The sequence below is a fragment of the Mus caroli genome, unplaced genomic scaffold, assembly GCF_978045245.1.
Source record: "Mus caroli unplaced genomic scaffold, Mus_caroli_1 scaffold_7, whole genome shotgun sequence".
Taxonomy (NCBI): Eukaryota; Metazoa; Chordata; class Mammalia; order Rodentia; family Muridae; genus Mus; species Mus caroli.
Window position 1 is genome coordinate 29,566,761 of NW_028227262.1, and position 18,018 is coordinate 29,584,778.

Sequence of the window (18,018 nt, forward strand, 5' to 3'; positions counted from 1 at the left end):
CCTGGGCTGCTCCTTGTTTTATTTGAGGCAGGTGGCCTGACCTTATGGTGCAGGGGCTGTGAGGGGTGGCTGGAAGATAGCCGACATCCGGTAGTGTCTGGGAAGGAGAATGTGATTGGGATTGCATATTTATCATTGGCAGCTTGGAACAATGTTGCTGTAGAACAACTATCCTTCTGTGTGCAGGCATGAGCCAATCTGGTCTTGGCTGCTAATGCTTCATATTTTACCCTTATTATGTCACATTGTTCTATTTTACTGAAAAGAATGCTGAGGGACTAGGAGGTGAAGTCGGTTTGGGGACTATCCTGCAGTTGTAGAGGGCTGAAACATATTGAGTTGAGTCTATATAGATGCCCAGTTCCCATACACCTTTACAAATGTCACATGCATTTCCTGACTTATTCCCTACCTGAGTCAGGGCTTTTGGATGTGAGATATAGGAGCCATGGATGAAGGGGACGGAACAGTTGTCACGCACGCACCAAAACACAGTCTAGAGATGGGATGGCCTGAGATTCTGGCCAGCCAAGTTTCAGAAATTCCAGCTGCCCGTAGCTAACCTTCAGGCCCATCTGGCCTTGGCTGCTTTGGCTTTCTGTCTAAATAAAGCTACAGAGTGAAAGAGGAATGTCCCTGGATGGGCAATAGTGTGTGTGTGTGTGTGTGTGTGTGAGAGAGAGAGAGAGAGACAGAGAGAGACAGAGACAGAGACAGAGACAGACAGAGACAGACAGACAGACAGACAGACAGACAGACAGACAGACAGACAGAAACAGATAGACAGACACAGACAGACACAGAGACTGACTGACTCTAAGTATCTGGATAGGTGACTGCCAGCTGTGGTCAGTCCTTGTTAGTAGGTTGTGGCTCAGGGACTATTTTGTATAAGTACATCACCCTCAGCTCATGATGTAAGGGACCCTGGGAGCCACACAACATTTCTGGGTTCTTTACCTTGTACTTTGTACTGAGGTTATAGTCTAGAAGGGGACGTGGCTCTGCCATAGGTTATACCTGAGCAGGGGTGGGTTATACTGACACAGATGCACTATGTCAGTATAGCAAAGGCCATGGCATACAGAGAGGAGAGCAGCAGTGCTCTGTGCTTCTGTATCCTTCATTGGTGACATGTATCTGTGTGTGCACATCTGCTTATGAAGATCTGTATTCAAGAGCAACCTTGTGGTCATGGGCAGGTCTCACCTTATTGGCTCCTTTCTTGAGTAGGAAGAAGCAGTGCTCTCTTTCCCATGGGGATCTCTTTACATGGCCATGTGGTCACTGCCCTGAAGTCTGCGTGTTGAGTCTCATAATTCCTTGGCATCACAGAAAGGTTGGGCCAAACACCGACCATCTTGAATGTGAGCCCCACCCACAGTTTTATGAAGCACCCCACGTTTATGTCATGATGCTTAGAGTGTAGAGTCTGCAGTGGGAAATCACAGGAACCAAAGCTGTGGGGGACCATCTGAGTTTCAGGCTGGAATTGGGGTTCCTTCAGCCACCTACTGTGTATGGAGTGGGTGGTCTTTATTCTGCTGTCTCCTGTTCCTGAGGAAGCCACCAGGGAGGGTAAGGTGATCACCTGTAATTCAGTGTCAGTGCCATTTAAAGCTGAGTGGGTAGGGTGTATGTGTTGCTCCCCACTCTCAGGGGATTTTGCCTTAGAGATGGGGGAACACCCTAGGAAGTGCCTACCCAGTAGATCAGAGACTGCACACTACTTTATGTCAACATTCAAGGAGAAACTTCAGGGGTGGGTGTGGGTGTGTAGGGGCCTCGGGATCCATCTGGGAAGCTTAGTCCTTTTGACAGCATGTTCCAAACAATAAATTCCTCTACCACCCACATAAAAATTTTAGAATCTGTGACTGCCACCAAAGCGTGCAAGACCTTAGAGACCATTTGGTGAACTTCTTCTCTTTGCTCCTGAGGAAACTGTGTACAGGAGGGAGGTGATCTTGTTCAGGGTCAAATAGCTACTTACTAGGGGATCGGAGATGAGATCTGGGTATCCAGCTAGGCTAAAAAAACGAACCCAAGATAGAACGCTATCCAGGGATTGGGGTTGGCTGGAATCACATGCAGCTAGCTCAGTGTAAATACAGGTATGAGTTTCCGACACTGGACAAGTTCATCCCTGAGCCTTTCCAGGCTTCTTTCCTGAATCTTCCTTTCTTTCTATAGCCCTGAGCCTTAGATGCCTTTGTAATTACAAAACGATGCCAGCAGTACCACAGTGACCTCGGAAGTAGCTGGACTAGGCTGAGTGCTTATGATGTCTTTAAACACTTGGGCAGCATGCTGAGGTTGTGGAACTAGCAACTGGCATCTCGGAGCAGACCCTTGGGGCATTTATGACCATCGTCTGTGCTTTTAACCACTAGTCACGCTACTTTGCCTTTAGGAAGATAGTTGCTGTTATCATTTGCTATCCAATCCCCTAAACTCATTCCCACATGTTACACTATTCTCCACCGTTTGCTGTCTTCCTGATAACCATGAGGACACAGAGGAAAGGAACATAAACAAAGGGACAAAGTCGCAGGTTAAAGGGCTTTACAGACTTCTTACAGGTTTGTTTCTGCTTTGTGAACCTTGCTCTGAGCTGAAGAGCAGTAGGGCCTTTGGATCTTTATCTTCACATTGAGGGTGATGTCTAGACCTTTTGTCTTAGCCTTCTAAAGCAATTGAAGCAGAGGAAGAACTAGGCAGCACTGAAGTGCATTGGCCTACGTAAAGGACTAGGATCTCCAAGAATACTCTACTTGGTGGCATCAGTCTTGGGTACATCAAAAGAGGAAGGCATCAGGTACTTCCTCTGCCCTGGATGAAAAGGGAATGTTAGAATAGAGGTACCCCAGATATAAAAAGTATCAGAGAAATTGGACAGCTGGGAGCACAGGAAGGATGGGAGAGATACAGGTGGAGAGAACTCAGGGTATATCTGTACATGGGATTGCCAGCATGGGCTTAAGATGCCAGAGAAGTTGGAGGATTAGAGGCAGATCAGTCAACCCTAGCCTGGGTCTCACTGGACAGGGCCACAGGTGTCTCTCTGCCTCAGTGTCCTGTCAGCAAAGGCACTGATGGCATGTCTCCTGCCTTACATTTGTCAGCTTGTAGAACTGAAAAGGCATTCCTTCACCAGTCACCTCTGTCTGTACTCAGTGCGGGCCAGCTCCAGGAGAGCTGCCAGAGTGGTGGTACTGTGGTCTACCCTGCAGATGGTAGTGGGCAAGACTTAAGCTGGGTCAGTACCCAGCCGAGGCTCTGACATCTGGCATTGAATGGCACTTGAGATGCATTTAGGCAGGTGTCTGGATTGAGTCAGTTGTGAAGGCCTGTTTGTGCATCTGCACGTATGATTTATTTGATATTTGAAAGCAATTTATAATCAAGATTCTTTGAATCCTTCTCTGGGCCTGTGTCATTGCTTCCTGGAAGTGTTTGTGGAAGGCGTGGGATCCCTTCAGTACTGGTCTAAATTCTCTTGTTATTCCTGCTGGAAGGACCCTTGGGTGTCTTAGACCACAAAGTCTACCTCCTTGTTGAGTTATATGTGCTATTGGGCTACTTCCAGAGTGTTGGTGAAGGCTACTAACAGGAGCTTTGATGGCCTCAAAAGCAACTGGAGAGTCTGCCCAGCATGGATGATGGCTTTCCCAAAGCTGCACAGATGGATGGATGCCGTCACACTTGTCGTCCCCAGGCTATTTGCCATAACCCCTCCCTAAAATCTGATCTGATGAAGATGGAGACAGTTAGATTTAGAGTGTAGGCTGAATAACCCCCAGGAATGGAATCCTGTTATATCTGCCTTGTTCCACGTATCATAATGTTTTCCTTCTTGTTGGAACATGTGTCAGAATACCCTTTCTCCTTAGGGCTGAGGAATATTCCAATGTGGAACACACTTTGCTAACCTGTTGATCCATTGGTGAACACTTGTGTGCTCCAGTTTTCCGTCTCTTGTGAGAAACGCTGCTGTGAACCCTGGTGTGCAAACACCTGTTGGGCCTTTTAATTTTTAATAATTTTGACTCTAAGCCCACTAGTGGAATTGCTGGGTCACGTAGTAGTCGAATATTTAATTTTTGAGGAACTGTCATCCTGCTTTGCACGGTGGCTTGTACCATGCCACACTGCTGACAAGACGTGCGTGAGGCTTCTGCTCTTTTGTATTGTTTCCAACACTTGCTACCTTCTAGTGTTAATCATAGAAAGACTAGTTGTGGTGCTGCCTCTCTGGCTTTGTGGACTTCCATGTAACTGTGACGAGGCTGGGATGGACAGAATGAGAGGGAAGAGAAAGAGACCTCCCAGGGTCTTCCTCGCTACCCTTCTCAGATGAATGCTCCTGGGTTGCACTTGGTTCTCATGTGTAGCTTTCAGGAGGTCGTGTGGCCCTATGCACAAGCTAATAGGAGGCAGTGAGCAGAGTAGCTGGGTGCAGTCTCAGGCTACTTCTGCATTGGAAAGAGTCCAACTGTTGTTTGAGGGAGGGGAGGCTAGGTGCTCTTTTTTTTAGCTCAAATAATGGGCAGGAGAGGCCTTGATAGGGTCAGGCTAGTTGACGAGGATGTAAGAGCCATGTGATGCCTGGTCCAGAGAGTTCTAGAGCCTAAGTGCTGAGACAGAGAACTTCTCCCAGTGTTGGAGTTTCATTCTGAAGACGAGGAAGAGGAGAGCTAAGGAGGGGACTCGCAGGGGTGAGCACAGAGCAGAAAGGGGGGGCTGGGAGTAGGGTTCAGAGCTCTGGGTTTTTGATCTTAGCGCTGTCCACCAAATGTGGGGCAAGTATAGGCCTAGACAGCGGTATATTGATATGGAGCTTATTTTGCCTGTGGCTTTCTTGCTGTTGCTTTGGTTGCCTTCTGCCTTGTTGTTTGTCTGTTGGTAGTGGCTTTTGGGGGTTAACAAGACAAATAGGCATCATCCCCATTGTAAATGAAATAAATGTTATACTTTTCACGTAGCATTATTAAATGTCCGGGGAATATGAAGGAATAAGGAAATGGTGTTTTATTCTACCTTGGTGAGGATGAGAGGCATCCAGGGGTAAGACTACAGGCCTGCGTGACTCTGTTTCTCTTCTTATATCGTTCTTTTCAGTGTGTGACTCTGAGGGGTAGCACCCCTCCTCTCTGCCATGCAACCCCAATAGTGGGACAATTTCAGAGCCTTTTCTTGATGGATTCCTTGGAATGGGGGCACCATTTTCTGGGATGTCTCTGTATTTGCAGTTTCCTCTCAGGCACTGACACTTGATCTGTGCGTATGGAATGCATCCACTTGAAGATATGGCTGCATAAACGGAAGAATGTGCATAGGGAGAATATTTAAAATAATAACACACTTTTCATATTCATGTCTCTTTATTGAAAGAAGGTAGTCTTCCTTTGTGTCCCGAGGCACTCTGTGTGGGGATCTGGAGCAGTTCTTATTAATAGCTGTTGCTCTATGGGTAGAACTTCCAGACATACAATCTCATTAAGTATTCTTGGTCATCCTGCAAAGAAGGCATTGCTAATTCTATTTTTCAGAGCAATTGACTGAGGCCCAGAGAAATGTCTATTTATTTGGTACTTTATAGACTCAGGAGCCTGGGTGTATGTTGTGTGACAAAACTTTCCCTGGGGAGATGCCACACCTACAGCTACTCATCCCAGATAGGGAACGTACAACAGATACAGTAGTGTACCACCAAAGCCTGTTTTCAGCCACCTTTCTATCTTGTTTACCTTCAGGCCACATAGTTTTATTCTGTAGAGTCACTGCTGCAAATGCCTAGCTGTGTGTGGCCTTTGTCGAGAGCCTTGGCTTCAGGCAGCACAAAGTCACCAGGAGTTCATGAAGATGGGAATCCTGCTCCTCTGTGATAGCAGGCAGATACTTGCTAGGCAGGGCTAGGCCCCCTTTAGAGGGACTTTCAGCAGTGGGACAGGAGTCGGGCACTAGTTTGGCTGTGGTAATTCTGGTGTTATCTGTAATTTATAAAACAAAATCAGACTTCTCCTTCCTCACCAAAGAATCACTTACATTTGGGAAATGCAAAACAACCAACCAAACAAACAAACAAAGTGAAAGTGTGAACTCTCAGGTATTCTGTCAGGGTTTTGCCAAGCTGCCGTGACACTGTCCCCAGATACTAGTTACCCCCAAGAACTTCCTGTTTGTCCAGCATGATGTCTGCCCCCAGTCAGAGCCAATTCCATCGCTTAACGAGAGAGTCTGCAATGTTGACTTTCAGTAGGCTCACTCTGAGCCCACTGAATTTATGGGTGCTGTCAGCAAGTGGTGGTGTGAACAGCAGAAATGGTGCCTCCCTTGCCTCCGTGCTGGGGAAGAAGACGTGGAGGGGTAGTTTACCATCATCATGGTTTGCCCTCAGTGATGGAAGTCGTGGTTTAGCTGCATGCATCCAGGAGTTTTCCTCCTTTTATGCCTGCCGATGCTGGCCACCAAAGATAACGTAGCATTATGATTAGTTTCTAGTGGGGAAAGTTAGTCAGGAGCAGATGGCTCTTTCCTCAGGAGGACTCTCTCTATGGAGGTTCCTTTTCCTCTGTCACCTTCTTGACTTGCCACACTGCAGAGAAGAGGTTTCCGTGCTGGTCTGAGAAGGTGCCGGTGCTGTCCACAGGGCCACCTTCTGGTTACTGTGGCCGTGGAGAGGCTTGGGTTCTCTACCTGCCTGTCCCCTTGCCTTAGGCGGGTCATCAGAGGAAGGTGCGCTATTTAAGGCAGCAGCTGATCTGCTGAGTTGGTGAGATGCTGCACATGTCCTTGCCCCTCGCTGCCCCTTCGTGGTGGAACAGATGCGACAGCTCTGGGCACAGGACTGCTCTTCGCATCCCTTCTGTTCTGGAAAGGTGAGGAAGAACTGGAATGCTGCTGGACTGTGTTCAAGCAGCTCAGTTGCTCTGCTCCACAGCGGACACACTCAAGGGAGGAAGCTTTCATGTCGACCGCCTCTCCCAGCCTGAGGGACAATATCAGGTTTCTATCAGTCCATTGAGGAGAATTGTTCCACACTTAGTTTTTTGAGTGTCAGACAGGTAAAGATAGCCGTGGCCTTACTGTCTGTCAGAGCTGAGAATCCTTACGCTTTGGTAGGTCTTTTTGCAGGCAGTGGTTAGTTCAAGAAAAGCCGCCCGTCTATCACATCCAGACCCATTCTTGGTTGCTCCCCTTCCCTGCTTAGAAACCAAGTGCTTCCTTATTCTCTTTCCTTCCTCATACCCCAGGATTCACTGTACTCTGCTCAGAGTGCACAGTAGTACTGCCCAATGTGATACTCTGTGTCTATTTAGATGAAGATTAATTGAAATGAAATTAAAATATGCTTCCTCCATTGTCCCAGAGACGTTTCATGCGCTCTACAGACACATTTGACTGACAGCCACTATATTGGATAGTTCAAAATGACATCCCATTTTCACTCCTGTAAATGTGATGATTGGGCTGGGGAGTAGTACAGCTCATGCCTGTAATCCCAGCATCTGGGCAGCCCGGACAGGAGAATGGCCTTTTGTTTGAGATCATCTTGGGCTATCGAGTGAGTTTGAGGCTCATCCAGGTCTATAGAGTGAGACTCTGTTTCAGAAAACAAAAACCCAAACCCAAATAACAACAAGAGCTGTAGCGCATAACACGATGCTGTAAGCCGATGTGTCTTGAGCAGCTGTGGTGATTTTAGGAAGAAAGGATACAGGATACAGGAATGGAAGGACTTTAGCTGGAAGAGTTGGGGGAGGAGGCCCTAGGTGTCTTGTAGGAATGACATCTGAAGAGCGCTGCAGAACAGGTCAAGGGATCTGCATTTGGTAGGAAGCTGGGGATGTCACGGCCTCCAATGCCCCTGGGGTTAGGAAGCTGTTGGCAGGACCTGGAAGCACTGTATCAGTGAGCAGATTCCTGCCCTGTCTGGTTTTGTTTTGTTTTGGGTTTTAGTTGTGCAGTCTTAAAGGTGCATTAGGATTTCTGGCTTTCGGACAACTGAGACTGAGGTCTTTGTCTCTGGTAGAAAGGCAGTAGGAAGGAGCTGGAAGAGCATCCATGCCAGCTGTCTGCCTGTCACTCCATGCCACAGGGTGACCCTGTAAGGCCTGCTGGATTCATCTGTGGATACACTCCTCTAAGCTGTTGATGGACAGTCTTGGCTGGCTCAAGACCAGGAGACAGGGTCCTCTTGCTTTCCAGTCACCAGGTGCGCGCTGGTTCATGCCAGTACACCTTTAGTTTCACTACACTTCTATGGGTCCCTTGTCACCCATGAGGGCTTGATAGATGCAGAATACAGGTAGATGGCTACAAAGGTTTTTGGTGACCCCTGACCCAAAAGGAGGCCATTGCTGTGCACTCAGGGACTTGAATGACAAGGATTGCAGCAGGACAGCCATTGCAGCCTTCTCCTTCCTGGGGCAAGCTGCCTTCTGATCTGACAGTCACTTAGGCATTCTTCAGGAGTCACCAGCTCTATTTCTGGCAGAAGTCACATGACCACAGGAGGAGGCTATGATGTTGAAACCCATATCTTTTCCATGTCTGTGGCTCATTATAGATCCCTTTATGTTGCCCAGGGATCTGAGCATCTTTACCTAAGGGTAGTGTGGAGGAGGGAGGTGGCAAGAATACTGGATCCTACTGGTTAGGTTCTGTGTCCTTGGATAGACTTTTTTTATATTTCTAATTAACTTATTCTTGCATATATTACATCTTGACCACAGTTTCCTTCCCTCTTCTCCTCCTGGACACACCCTTCTCACCGTCCCCTTCTCATCCACTCCTCACCCATTTCCTTTTAGAAAATGTCAGGCCAACCAGGGATCTCAATCAATTATGGCATCTCAAGTTGTAATAAGACTAGGTACTTCCCTCATAATAAGGTGGGATGAGGCAACCCAGTGGGAGGAAAAGCGTTTCAAAAGCAAGCAAAGGCATCAGAGACAGCCCCCACTCCCACTGTTGGGAGTTCTACAGAAACACTAAACCACACAAGTACAGCATATCTACAGAGGGCTGAGGTCAGACACAAACAGGTAGCCTGCTTGTTGGTTCAGACTCAGTGAGCACCCATGAGTCCAGTTTGTTGATTCTGTGTTTTTTTTTTTTTTTTTTTTTTTTTTTGTGGTGTCCTTGTCCCTTTTAGCTCGTACAATCCTCCCTCCCTTCTTCCATAGGATTCGCTGAGCTCTGCCTAATGTTTGACTCCGGGTCTCTGCGTCTGTTACAATCAGTCAGAGCCTCTCTGGTGGTGATTATTCCAGGCAAAATCATTTCTTTACTTCTTTTTTTTTCCTAGGTGTTTTTGGTTCTATCCTACATCTCTGGGCCATCTGGCCTCTGGTTTCTGGTCCTCCAGGCAGGGTCAGGGATAGGTGTTCTCTCATGGTGTGGGTCTCGAGCTAGACCATCTTTGGTTCGCCACGCCCACAATTTCTCTGCCACCTGTACTCCAGCATATCTTGCTGGCAGGACAAAGTGTAGGTTGACGGTTTTGTGGTTGGCGTTCCAGTCCCTCCACTGGAAGTCTTGCCTGGTTCTGGAGGATTAGAGGTTTTAAGACAGAGTTGTTTAAAGCCAGATTTAGCCTATGAATAGAAAGCACTAGGGGCTAAGGGAAGAACTTTCTAAGTATTCATAAACTCATGGTAGCTGACAAGAACCGGATGTGTTTGAGGGATGAAAGGAATCTGTGTATAATAATCCCAGCGAAGTTGGCCTGGGCCGGCATGCACAGATTTCAAGAAACATGACGGGAGGTTTGGGTTTGAAAATGATTGATGTAGGAGAATGACAGGGTCTGATTTAGTGTTTGTATTTCCTAAAAGATCATCGTGACTGCTTGTGAGTGAGGCTAGGGTTGGAGAGAGGGAAACCTGGAAATGGGAGAAATCTCAGGGATTCCTGCAGCAGGAAATGAATGGTGGCTTGGACTAGAGTGGTGACATGGGAGGAGGAAAGAGCTGGTCTCCTTTCTCCCCTCAGAGCTCCGCTCCTGTCCACAGAGTAAGGGGAAGGACACAGTGCTTACGGTGTAGATAGACAGACTTCATCAGGTAAACGTTTAATGTTTACCTGTGGCCTATCTTGTATCAGTCAGCTCTCTGTCACTAAGACGACACCACACCAGAGGCCACAGCATGTAAGGGGCAACAGTTTACGTTGACTCACAGTCTAGAAGAGTCAGTCCATGGTCCATTGGCTCAGTACTTTTGGATCTGAGGGAGACAGTATGTTATGGTCAAGGAGTACGACTTACCTTTTACCTTGTGGTAGCTGAGAAGCTGAAGGACAGGGAGGGGTGGGCTATAATATTCCCTCAGGACCCTATCTCCAGTGATTCAAATTCCTCTCATCTGATTCTGCCTCTTGAAGGTTTGACCCATTCATGTAATGAGGACAGAGTGTGTGAGCCATATGATACAAACTGTGACGGCATTCTTGCCTATCAGAACATCATCAGCATTATAGTCACTAGGAATAGATGTTGAACATCCTCTGGGATGGAGAATTTAAAAACCACTGTGTCATTATTGGACATAGTCCTGACTCAGAGATATGCAGCACCAAGCTACTCTAACATTGACAGTGAGGAATCATGTGTCCATTCTCTGGGACCTCTCTCTGGGCCCTTGTAGAACAGGGTGGTACGAGACTAATAGGCCTGTGTGGGGGCCCTGCTGTGTCCTTGCACTTCTGAGAAGAGTTAACACCTTTCTGAAGTAGGCAGGGATGCCCCTGTCTTCAGGGGAACCCAGCCATTGGACAAGCAGGAATCATTTTTCTTATGTCTGGAAGAGGTTGGTGCTGTGGAGGTCTTACACATTTCTATGTGGTCTGGCCTGCTGACCTGCAGTTCTGGGGTTCTCTTGGGCAAGAGAGCATCAGGGGATGTATCCCAGTAAGGCTAGAGCCAGGTCAGACTTAGCTGGTGGCATCAGTTCAGCTGGCAGCCAGGAGGCAAAGCTTTGAATCAGCCTTATAATTTGAAAATTGGTCTTTGCATTGGGTGGTGATTTTGTGCTAACAAAAAGCATCAGAGAAAACAATGTGGGTCTGTCCCATCTTCATGGTGTTACTCTGAGTTCAGAATCTTTGCTACAGTGATGGAAGTTTCCCCACTCCTAGGACACATGAAAAGTTGTACTGCCCATTGCAACTGTCCTTTAGGCTCTCCTAGAACCTCAGGTCGGTGATGGGCAAGCGACTTGGAGAAGCCAAGGCCACAGTGACATTAAAATGTATCCATCATGGAATCTAACCTTGGAGAATACATTTCTCGCTTTCTTGCATGTGGCCATTTATAGTGAGACCAGCCTTTAGCACTCAAAGGCCATAGCGGTATTTATGATAGCTGTATTTGTCCTTAGGTGAGGGAGGAGGTGATAGTCTATTCCTTTGCATACTCAGGCCTCTTAACATGTGCTTTCTCCAGATGGTACGGCCTAGAGGTAACCTTGTGTTCTGGAAATGGGTCTCAATATGGAGTGTGAGGGTGCTCAGGAGTCCATCCAAGTACATCTTGGCTTGCTTAGGAAGTCCCTGCCTTTTATGTCCTTGGTGCCCAGGACCCCTTGCTGGTTTTCACACTGGGTCTTTCTGTCACCCCAAAGCCCTGGAACTGCTTGCTTTGTGAACAGGCAACTTATATGAGAGAAATGAAAATGATGAACTGGTGAGGATAGGGAACTGGGATGTGCCAGGCTTAGTCGGGAACATGGGTGCTTTAATAGAAGTAGAGGAAGATAAGTTCAGGAGCTGAAACAGTGTTCACTAAACACTGTCAATGCCAACTAGAGTCTACAAAGTCAAAGTTGCATACCACAGACAGAAGAGAGCCAGGAAGAGTTAAGTTCCAGCCCAATTTGGCAAGCAAAGATGGGATGCAGGGCTATTTTGGACTTGCTCACTTTGGTGTAAGAAAAAGACAGAGGGATGCTTTCCACTCTCTGTCACCAGGGAGGTGCCCTAGGAAATCACCATAGGTGTTAGTGTTAGAGCTGCTGATCATTAATCATTAGATACCACTTTCTGCTCAATTGAAAATCCCAGGAGGTGTGTATGCATGTATGTTGCATGCTTGTGTGCACACATATGTGTGTTTGTGTGGGGTGTTGAAAGAGGTAAGAAGGGAAGGATAGAGTCTGGCAGTTCACCGTGAGCCCTGAGTGTAGCAAAATCTTCCATTGTCTCATTTTGTGACCTTTAATGAGTCACAGGCTCCTTTGTTTGCTTGGGTGTTGAATGGAGACACTTATCTTGCTGCTTAGGCAAGCATCCCTGCTTCAGCTGCCTTGGCTAATTCAAACCCACGCTCTCAGTTCTCTGCTCTGGGACCTATGTCCCCTGCCTCTGGGGCCTATGTCCCTAGCCTCTGGGGCCTTCCTTACTTTATACTCAGCATCTATATATTAAAAGAAGAGCAAGCAGTGTTAAGCTGTGAGAGAGGGGCCTTCTCAGTCTGGGAGAGGTCTAGTCTTCCCAGGCCTGATAGTCTGATATACAGATTGTACTCCTGAGGTGCAGGAGCTGCCTGGTGCCACTGGGCAGAGGAAGGGGAGAGTATGAAGGGAGTGTGTGGTGAGGTGAGTGTGCCAGGGTAGTGGGCGCAACAGAGACACTTTACCAGGGCTTGTGGCACGAGGCTAAAGTCTAACGCCACAGATGTCACCCAACAGCTGTGCAGGTGGCGGATGACAGCTGGTGCCCGAGAAGCCCTGATGTGCCTGCTTTGGTATCCAGTGGGTGATGATAAGCACATAGCATCTGTGCGTTTCTCGCTCCTTTCCCCTGTCCATGGGAGGAAATGATAATCTACCACGATACGATTTGCTGTTGTGCCAGGGAAGGTTCAGAACCCTGTCATCAGCATCTTGGATACTGATGTCAATCATTTGGCTTCTAGTTGAAGTTTATTATCTCTGTTGCGGTTGCGATGGGGAGGGCAAGGGACTTTGGAAGGCAGCAAGTGTGCTGAGCACTGTGCAAGCATGTTGGTTGGGTGTTTTTGGATTGGGTGGGACAGGTAACTGACTCATCTTAACTGAGAAGTAGCTAGGTTACTACAGTAACTTAATCATCTCTGTGGTAGAAGAAAATGGCTTGGGGAAGGCCCTATCACTAATGTACTATTACTTCCCAATAGTGCCCCCCCTGGAACTATATTGATGTGGTCTTGGAAGTGGGGGCATTCAATGCCCAGATTACTTCACTAGATATTAGCTTCCTTTGCCCTCTCACCGCAGAGTTTAGAGTTTCCCACTCCTGGGTGCACTGTGTCTTTACACCATCAGTTTCGGTGCTGGGATGACCCACTGCTCCTGCGTTCACTTGTCCTTCCTCCTAATTCCCATACTTCTCCTCATCTTCTTCCTTTTCTTCTTTACCCATTCTATCTAAACGAATATTCTTTTATTTGTGTGCTCTTATGAATACATATATTTAAGGGTCAGAAGTTGCATTGGTGTCACCGTTCCCATATACTTTCTAACTAGTTCAGTGCTGTGAATGCATGCTTCTCACCTCTTGTCTGCCTAAGTCAGGTCAGTGAGACTAGAGAAGAGAGTGACAGGCCCAAGTTCATCTGGCTGAACTAGGTCACACAGGGCCTGGAGTAGATTTCAGGGCTGTATTTCCTGGAGCATACATATTGGTGCTTTTGTATATTACCTCCCAAGTTCCTGCAATAGCTTAAGGGGGGGGGGAGACTTTTCTTTGTCTAAAATTGTGTCTAGAATTGCAAATGTATCTCCAGTGCTCCTGTATTCACCATAGTAACTGTTGTCTTCTCTCTCCTCTCCTCGAAGGTTCCAACTATGGGAGCCCACGCCCAGCTCATGCCAACATGAATGCCAATGCAGCTGCAGGACTTGCTCCCGAGCACATCCCTACTCCAGGGGCAGCACTGTCCTGGCAGGCAGCCATCGATGCCGCCCGGCAGGCCAAGCTCATGGGCAGTGCTGGCAACGCAACCATCTCTACCGTCAGTTCCACACAGCGGAAGCGGCAGCAGTATGGGAAACCCAAGAAGCAGGGGGGCACAACAGCCACACGGCCGCCCCGGGCTCTGCTCTGCCTGACTCTGAAGAACCCTATCCGGAGGGCGTGCATAAGCATTGTTGAATGGAAATATCCTTTATGCTGTGGGCAGGCCGAGGTGTTCCTTGGACCTGTGCCTAGGGGTTGGCCCTCTGGGGCTTACTGGCCATAGACTGGAGCTGGTGATGTTAAGGCTATCTTCATCTTACTGCTGCAGTGACCTCCCCCAAGACTCCATGAGTCACCAGCTTACGTTACAAGGTCCCAGAATTTGTTGGTATCACAACATCCCTGAACCAAAGATCTGAAATATGAATTCTTCTAAAATCTAAAACTTTTATAATATCAACATGATGACATAAATGGGTCTTATGTAGCAGGTAGCAGTCAGAATGCAGGCACTAAAATTTGTCTTTTCTGTTGGGGTAAGGTATACATAACCCGGGTCCCACTCCTGAGACATCTCATTATGAATCTGCAGAGATTCCAAAATCCAGACAGATTCTAAGTCTAAACATGTTCACTCCCAAGCATTTGAGAGAGGGGGCAGACTCTCCTCCTCCCACAAGTGACCTTAGAGAAGACAGTGTGGAATATGAACTTGCTTTCAAGCCACCTGGGACCCGCTTATGTGGCTCTTTGTTGGCTACTGCATGCTGCTTCTTCATAGCTTTCTTTCCTATGTCATTGTGTTGTGGCAGCTCACAGCCTGACGTTTTTCTAGTGTAAATGGACCAGGAGACGCATGAGGACATAGTGATCAGTGCCTCTAGCACTTGGGACCAGAGGTTCTCAGCCTGGGCACTGCATTAGAATCACCAGGAAAGTTTTAGCAAATTATAGGTACCACAGGTCCCCAGGTCCCCCTATATTCAACAGAGTTCTCGAGGCAAGGCTAAGGTTTAGCCAAAATTGAAAGCTTCATCTCTAATAACATGTATCTACTCTGAACACACAGGAAAGGGTAGAGGGGACTTTAGAAAACATGTCTTTGAAGGGATGGACTGTCACCATAGACACAAGTCTTAACTTCTGAGCATCATGGAGTTACATTGGATAAAACATCAGTGCTCAACCCTGACTATCACCAGGGATGGAGTAAGTCACATCAAACTCTTTAGGTCACGTGGCCCAGAATAGACAGTAGTACGAGAACCCTGAGACTTAGTGCTAGGTATCTTTTTAAAAACCTCAGTTCATTTAAACAGGGCCACATGCTTCTTCCTACCTGGGATGTTTGGTTTTATTTGTGAGTTTCTAGGAGAAGATTTAAAAAGTTTGGAAGTTATTGGAAGGTAAAAGAGGATGACCCAGGGGCAGAGCTAAAGTTATGTGGAGCCAACAGCACTCCTTCTTGGAATATTTGAGTTCCTTTCCCAAGTGTAACTATAATAGGATACAGTGCTAAGCAAGAGCTGCTGCCAAAATGTCCAGTCTGCAAAGCCACACATAGTCCATGAGTGGGTGAGAAGCTGAACTAAGGCAGTCCCACCAGACTGCCTTCAGAGCCACAGGATGAGAGACCCGGGACGCTGTGGAAAACCACTATGAAGGGAGAGCAGGGAGGCCCTGAGATTCAAAGACCACCACCCCTAATTCCTACAGCAGACCTTGACAAAGTTTGTTTTAAATCCAGATTCCCCATCTTCAAAATCTATGTATTTCCCAAACTCTCCAAGCTACAGTGCTAGATAGTGTGGCCAAGGGCTGGGCAAGACTGGATGGTTACTAATAAGTGGTACTAGATAGTTAGTAGGTGGGACCAGATAGAGAGCTATTAGTTGGACAAGATAGTTATCGGGTAGGACGAGACGGCTACTTTGTGGTCCTAGACAGTAAATTGCTAGGTGGGAATAGAGATAGCTATCAACTCGATACTTAGGAAGCGCACTCCAGTGTAGATCTTCAGGAGCCTGAATCTGCAGCCCTCACTGCATGATTAGTGTGACTGGCCCTCCCGAGAGAAGGTGCTTCCCACTCTGGAGCGGGAGGGAATGCTGCCCCATGGTACTAGCTATATGCAAGCTCCAGACTGCCTAGAACAGGGAAGGAGAGACACTGATGTACTCAGCAGCTCTTGCAAAGGCGGGGCCTGGTGCTGTCATCAGATGGGGGAGGTTAAAGGATGAAGATAGCACGGGTGTATCAGGCTTGCTGGGAGCTCCTCTGCATCCCCGCTGCAGCTCTCCCAGTCTGCCTGTTTGTCCTCTTGGCATTCAGTATCCTCCAGCATCAGCCTGGTGCGCTAGGGTATGGCGATGGGCGGGTTGCTTTTATGTTTGTGTGCATGGAGCAGGGGGGCTAGACACTTGAAACGTGTCAAGCTTGGCTTCCTGCCTGGTACAGACAGCGAGGACACCTGACACGTAGATATTTACAGGGCCCTGGGGCCTGGCTCAGTTGTCTTCTGGTGCACCTTCCTGACAGGGCACCAGACAATGAGAATGGAACCTTGCAGCTTGGGCTGAGAGTCACTATCCTGGGCAGGTTGGGGCTTGGTGAAGAAGAAGAAGGAGATGTGGGTTGAGAGAACTAGCTTTCTGAAATGCCTGCAAAGCCACCTCAGGCAGATCAGCACAAAGTGGTCCCAAAACTGACTTAGTAACCGACTTTCCCGGTCTGGGTCCCACTCTAGCTGTTAACTCGATGACTTCAGTAATAGCAAAACCTCCGCAAGCTTCATTTTCCTTCATTAGCAAAAGAGATTACTGTCTCTTTCCAGGCGCTTGGGATTATGGTCATCACAGAGCTGGGCACGAAGGCTCTGGGGGCATGCCAGACTTGCCACTGCGGCACTAATACTAGTTCCTGTCTCCATTGCTATTGCACCTTGGCCACCTAAGGGCAGCAGGCTGTGAAAACCTACTGCGATGCTCTGGCTCTGGGCCTGACTCTGCTTCTTGCCTCCTGGGGATCTGGGGCAGGTGTGATAATGGCCATGATTGGTCATGTGATACCAAGCCACATCTGAACCGTGGCACATCTTAGGAGGCATCCTCAACTCTGCCACGGGGCTACTGGGGGTCCATCATGAAAGCAATCATGCAGACCCATGCATCCAAGCTTGAAGACTGTGGCATGAGACAGGCACTGGATATGGTGGTCAGGGGATCTGATTTCAGTGCTGCATGGCCACTAGATTGTTACAAGGCTTGGGGGAGATTTCTCAGCTTTTTTGGGCCTCAAAAGACTTGGACTAGATAATCTCTAGGGCCTCTTCATGAGTCAGAGTTTGTTACTTCTGTGAGCATAGTTAGTTTTTCTATCCTATAATTTTCATCCATTCCCTTCCTTTCATTAGGTTCTGTGCCAGTTAGTCTTTTATCAACTTAGCACAAGCTCAGGTCATCTGGGAAAAAGAAACCTCGATGAAAAGAACTCCTCCAGTAAATTGGCCAGTAGGCAAGTCTGTGGGGCATTTACCCGGTAAGTGATTGATGAGGGAGGGCCCAGCCTTACTTTGGGCAGTGCTGGCCTTGGGATGGTAGTCCTGGGTTGTATAAGAAAGCAGGCTGAGCAAGCCTGAGAAGCAAGGCTGTAACCAGCATCCTCTGTAAGCTCAGCTTCAGTTCCTGCCTCCAGGTTCCTGGCTTGAGTCCCTGTCCTGACTCTTCCCTTTGTGATAGGCTATGAGCTACAAACTGTAATAAACCCATTCCCTTTCCCAATTGCTTTTGGTCATGGAGTTTTATCATAGCAAGAGGAAGCTAATTAGAAGAGGCTCGGTGAAAGGGCTAGGAACTTGGTTGTGGGAACACAGATTGGGACTTTCTTGCTTTCAGTGGTGGGTGTGGTGTTGCCTCAGTAGATGAGTGCTACCACATTAACTTACTACTCACAGTATCCTGTCCTGATGTTTCCATGATGTGGTCACGGTGAGAGAACATCAGAGTATACTGTTACTAGTGAGTGGACCCTTGGTGGATGCTCTATAGTCCAGGCTGTTACCATGTCCTATGTGGAGCT

The 18,018-nt window shown here is 47.8% G+C and overlaps 1 protein-coding gene across 15 annotated transcripts in view; it reads left to right on the forward strand.

The window, feature by feature from the left end:
* Positions 1-18,018, forward strand: part of Cacna1c (calcium voltage-gated channel subunit alpha1 C) — a 623,917-nt gene that overhangs the window by 136,382 nt on the left and 469,517 nt on the right. For all 15 annotated transcript variants that reach the window (XM_085840086.1, XM_085840073.1, XM_085840074.1 and 12 more), the window contains exon 2: positions 13,821-14,142. In XM_085840086.1, the coding sequence (XP_085696212.1) occupies positions 13,821-14,142 (322 nt within the window). The remainder of the gene's footprint in view (positions 1-13,820; positions 14,143-18,018) is intronic.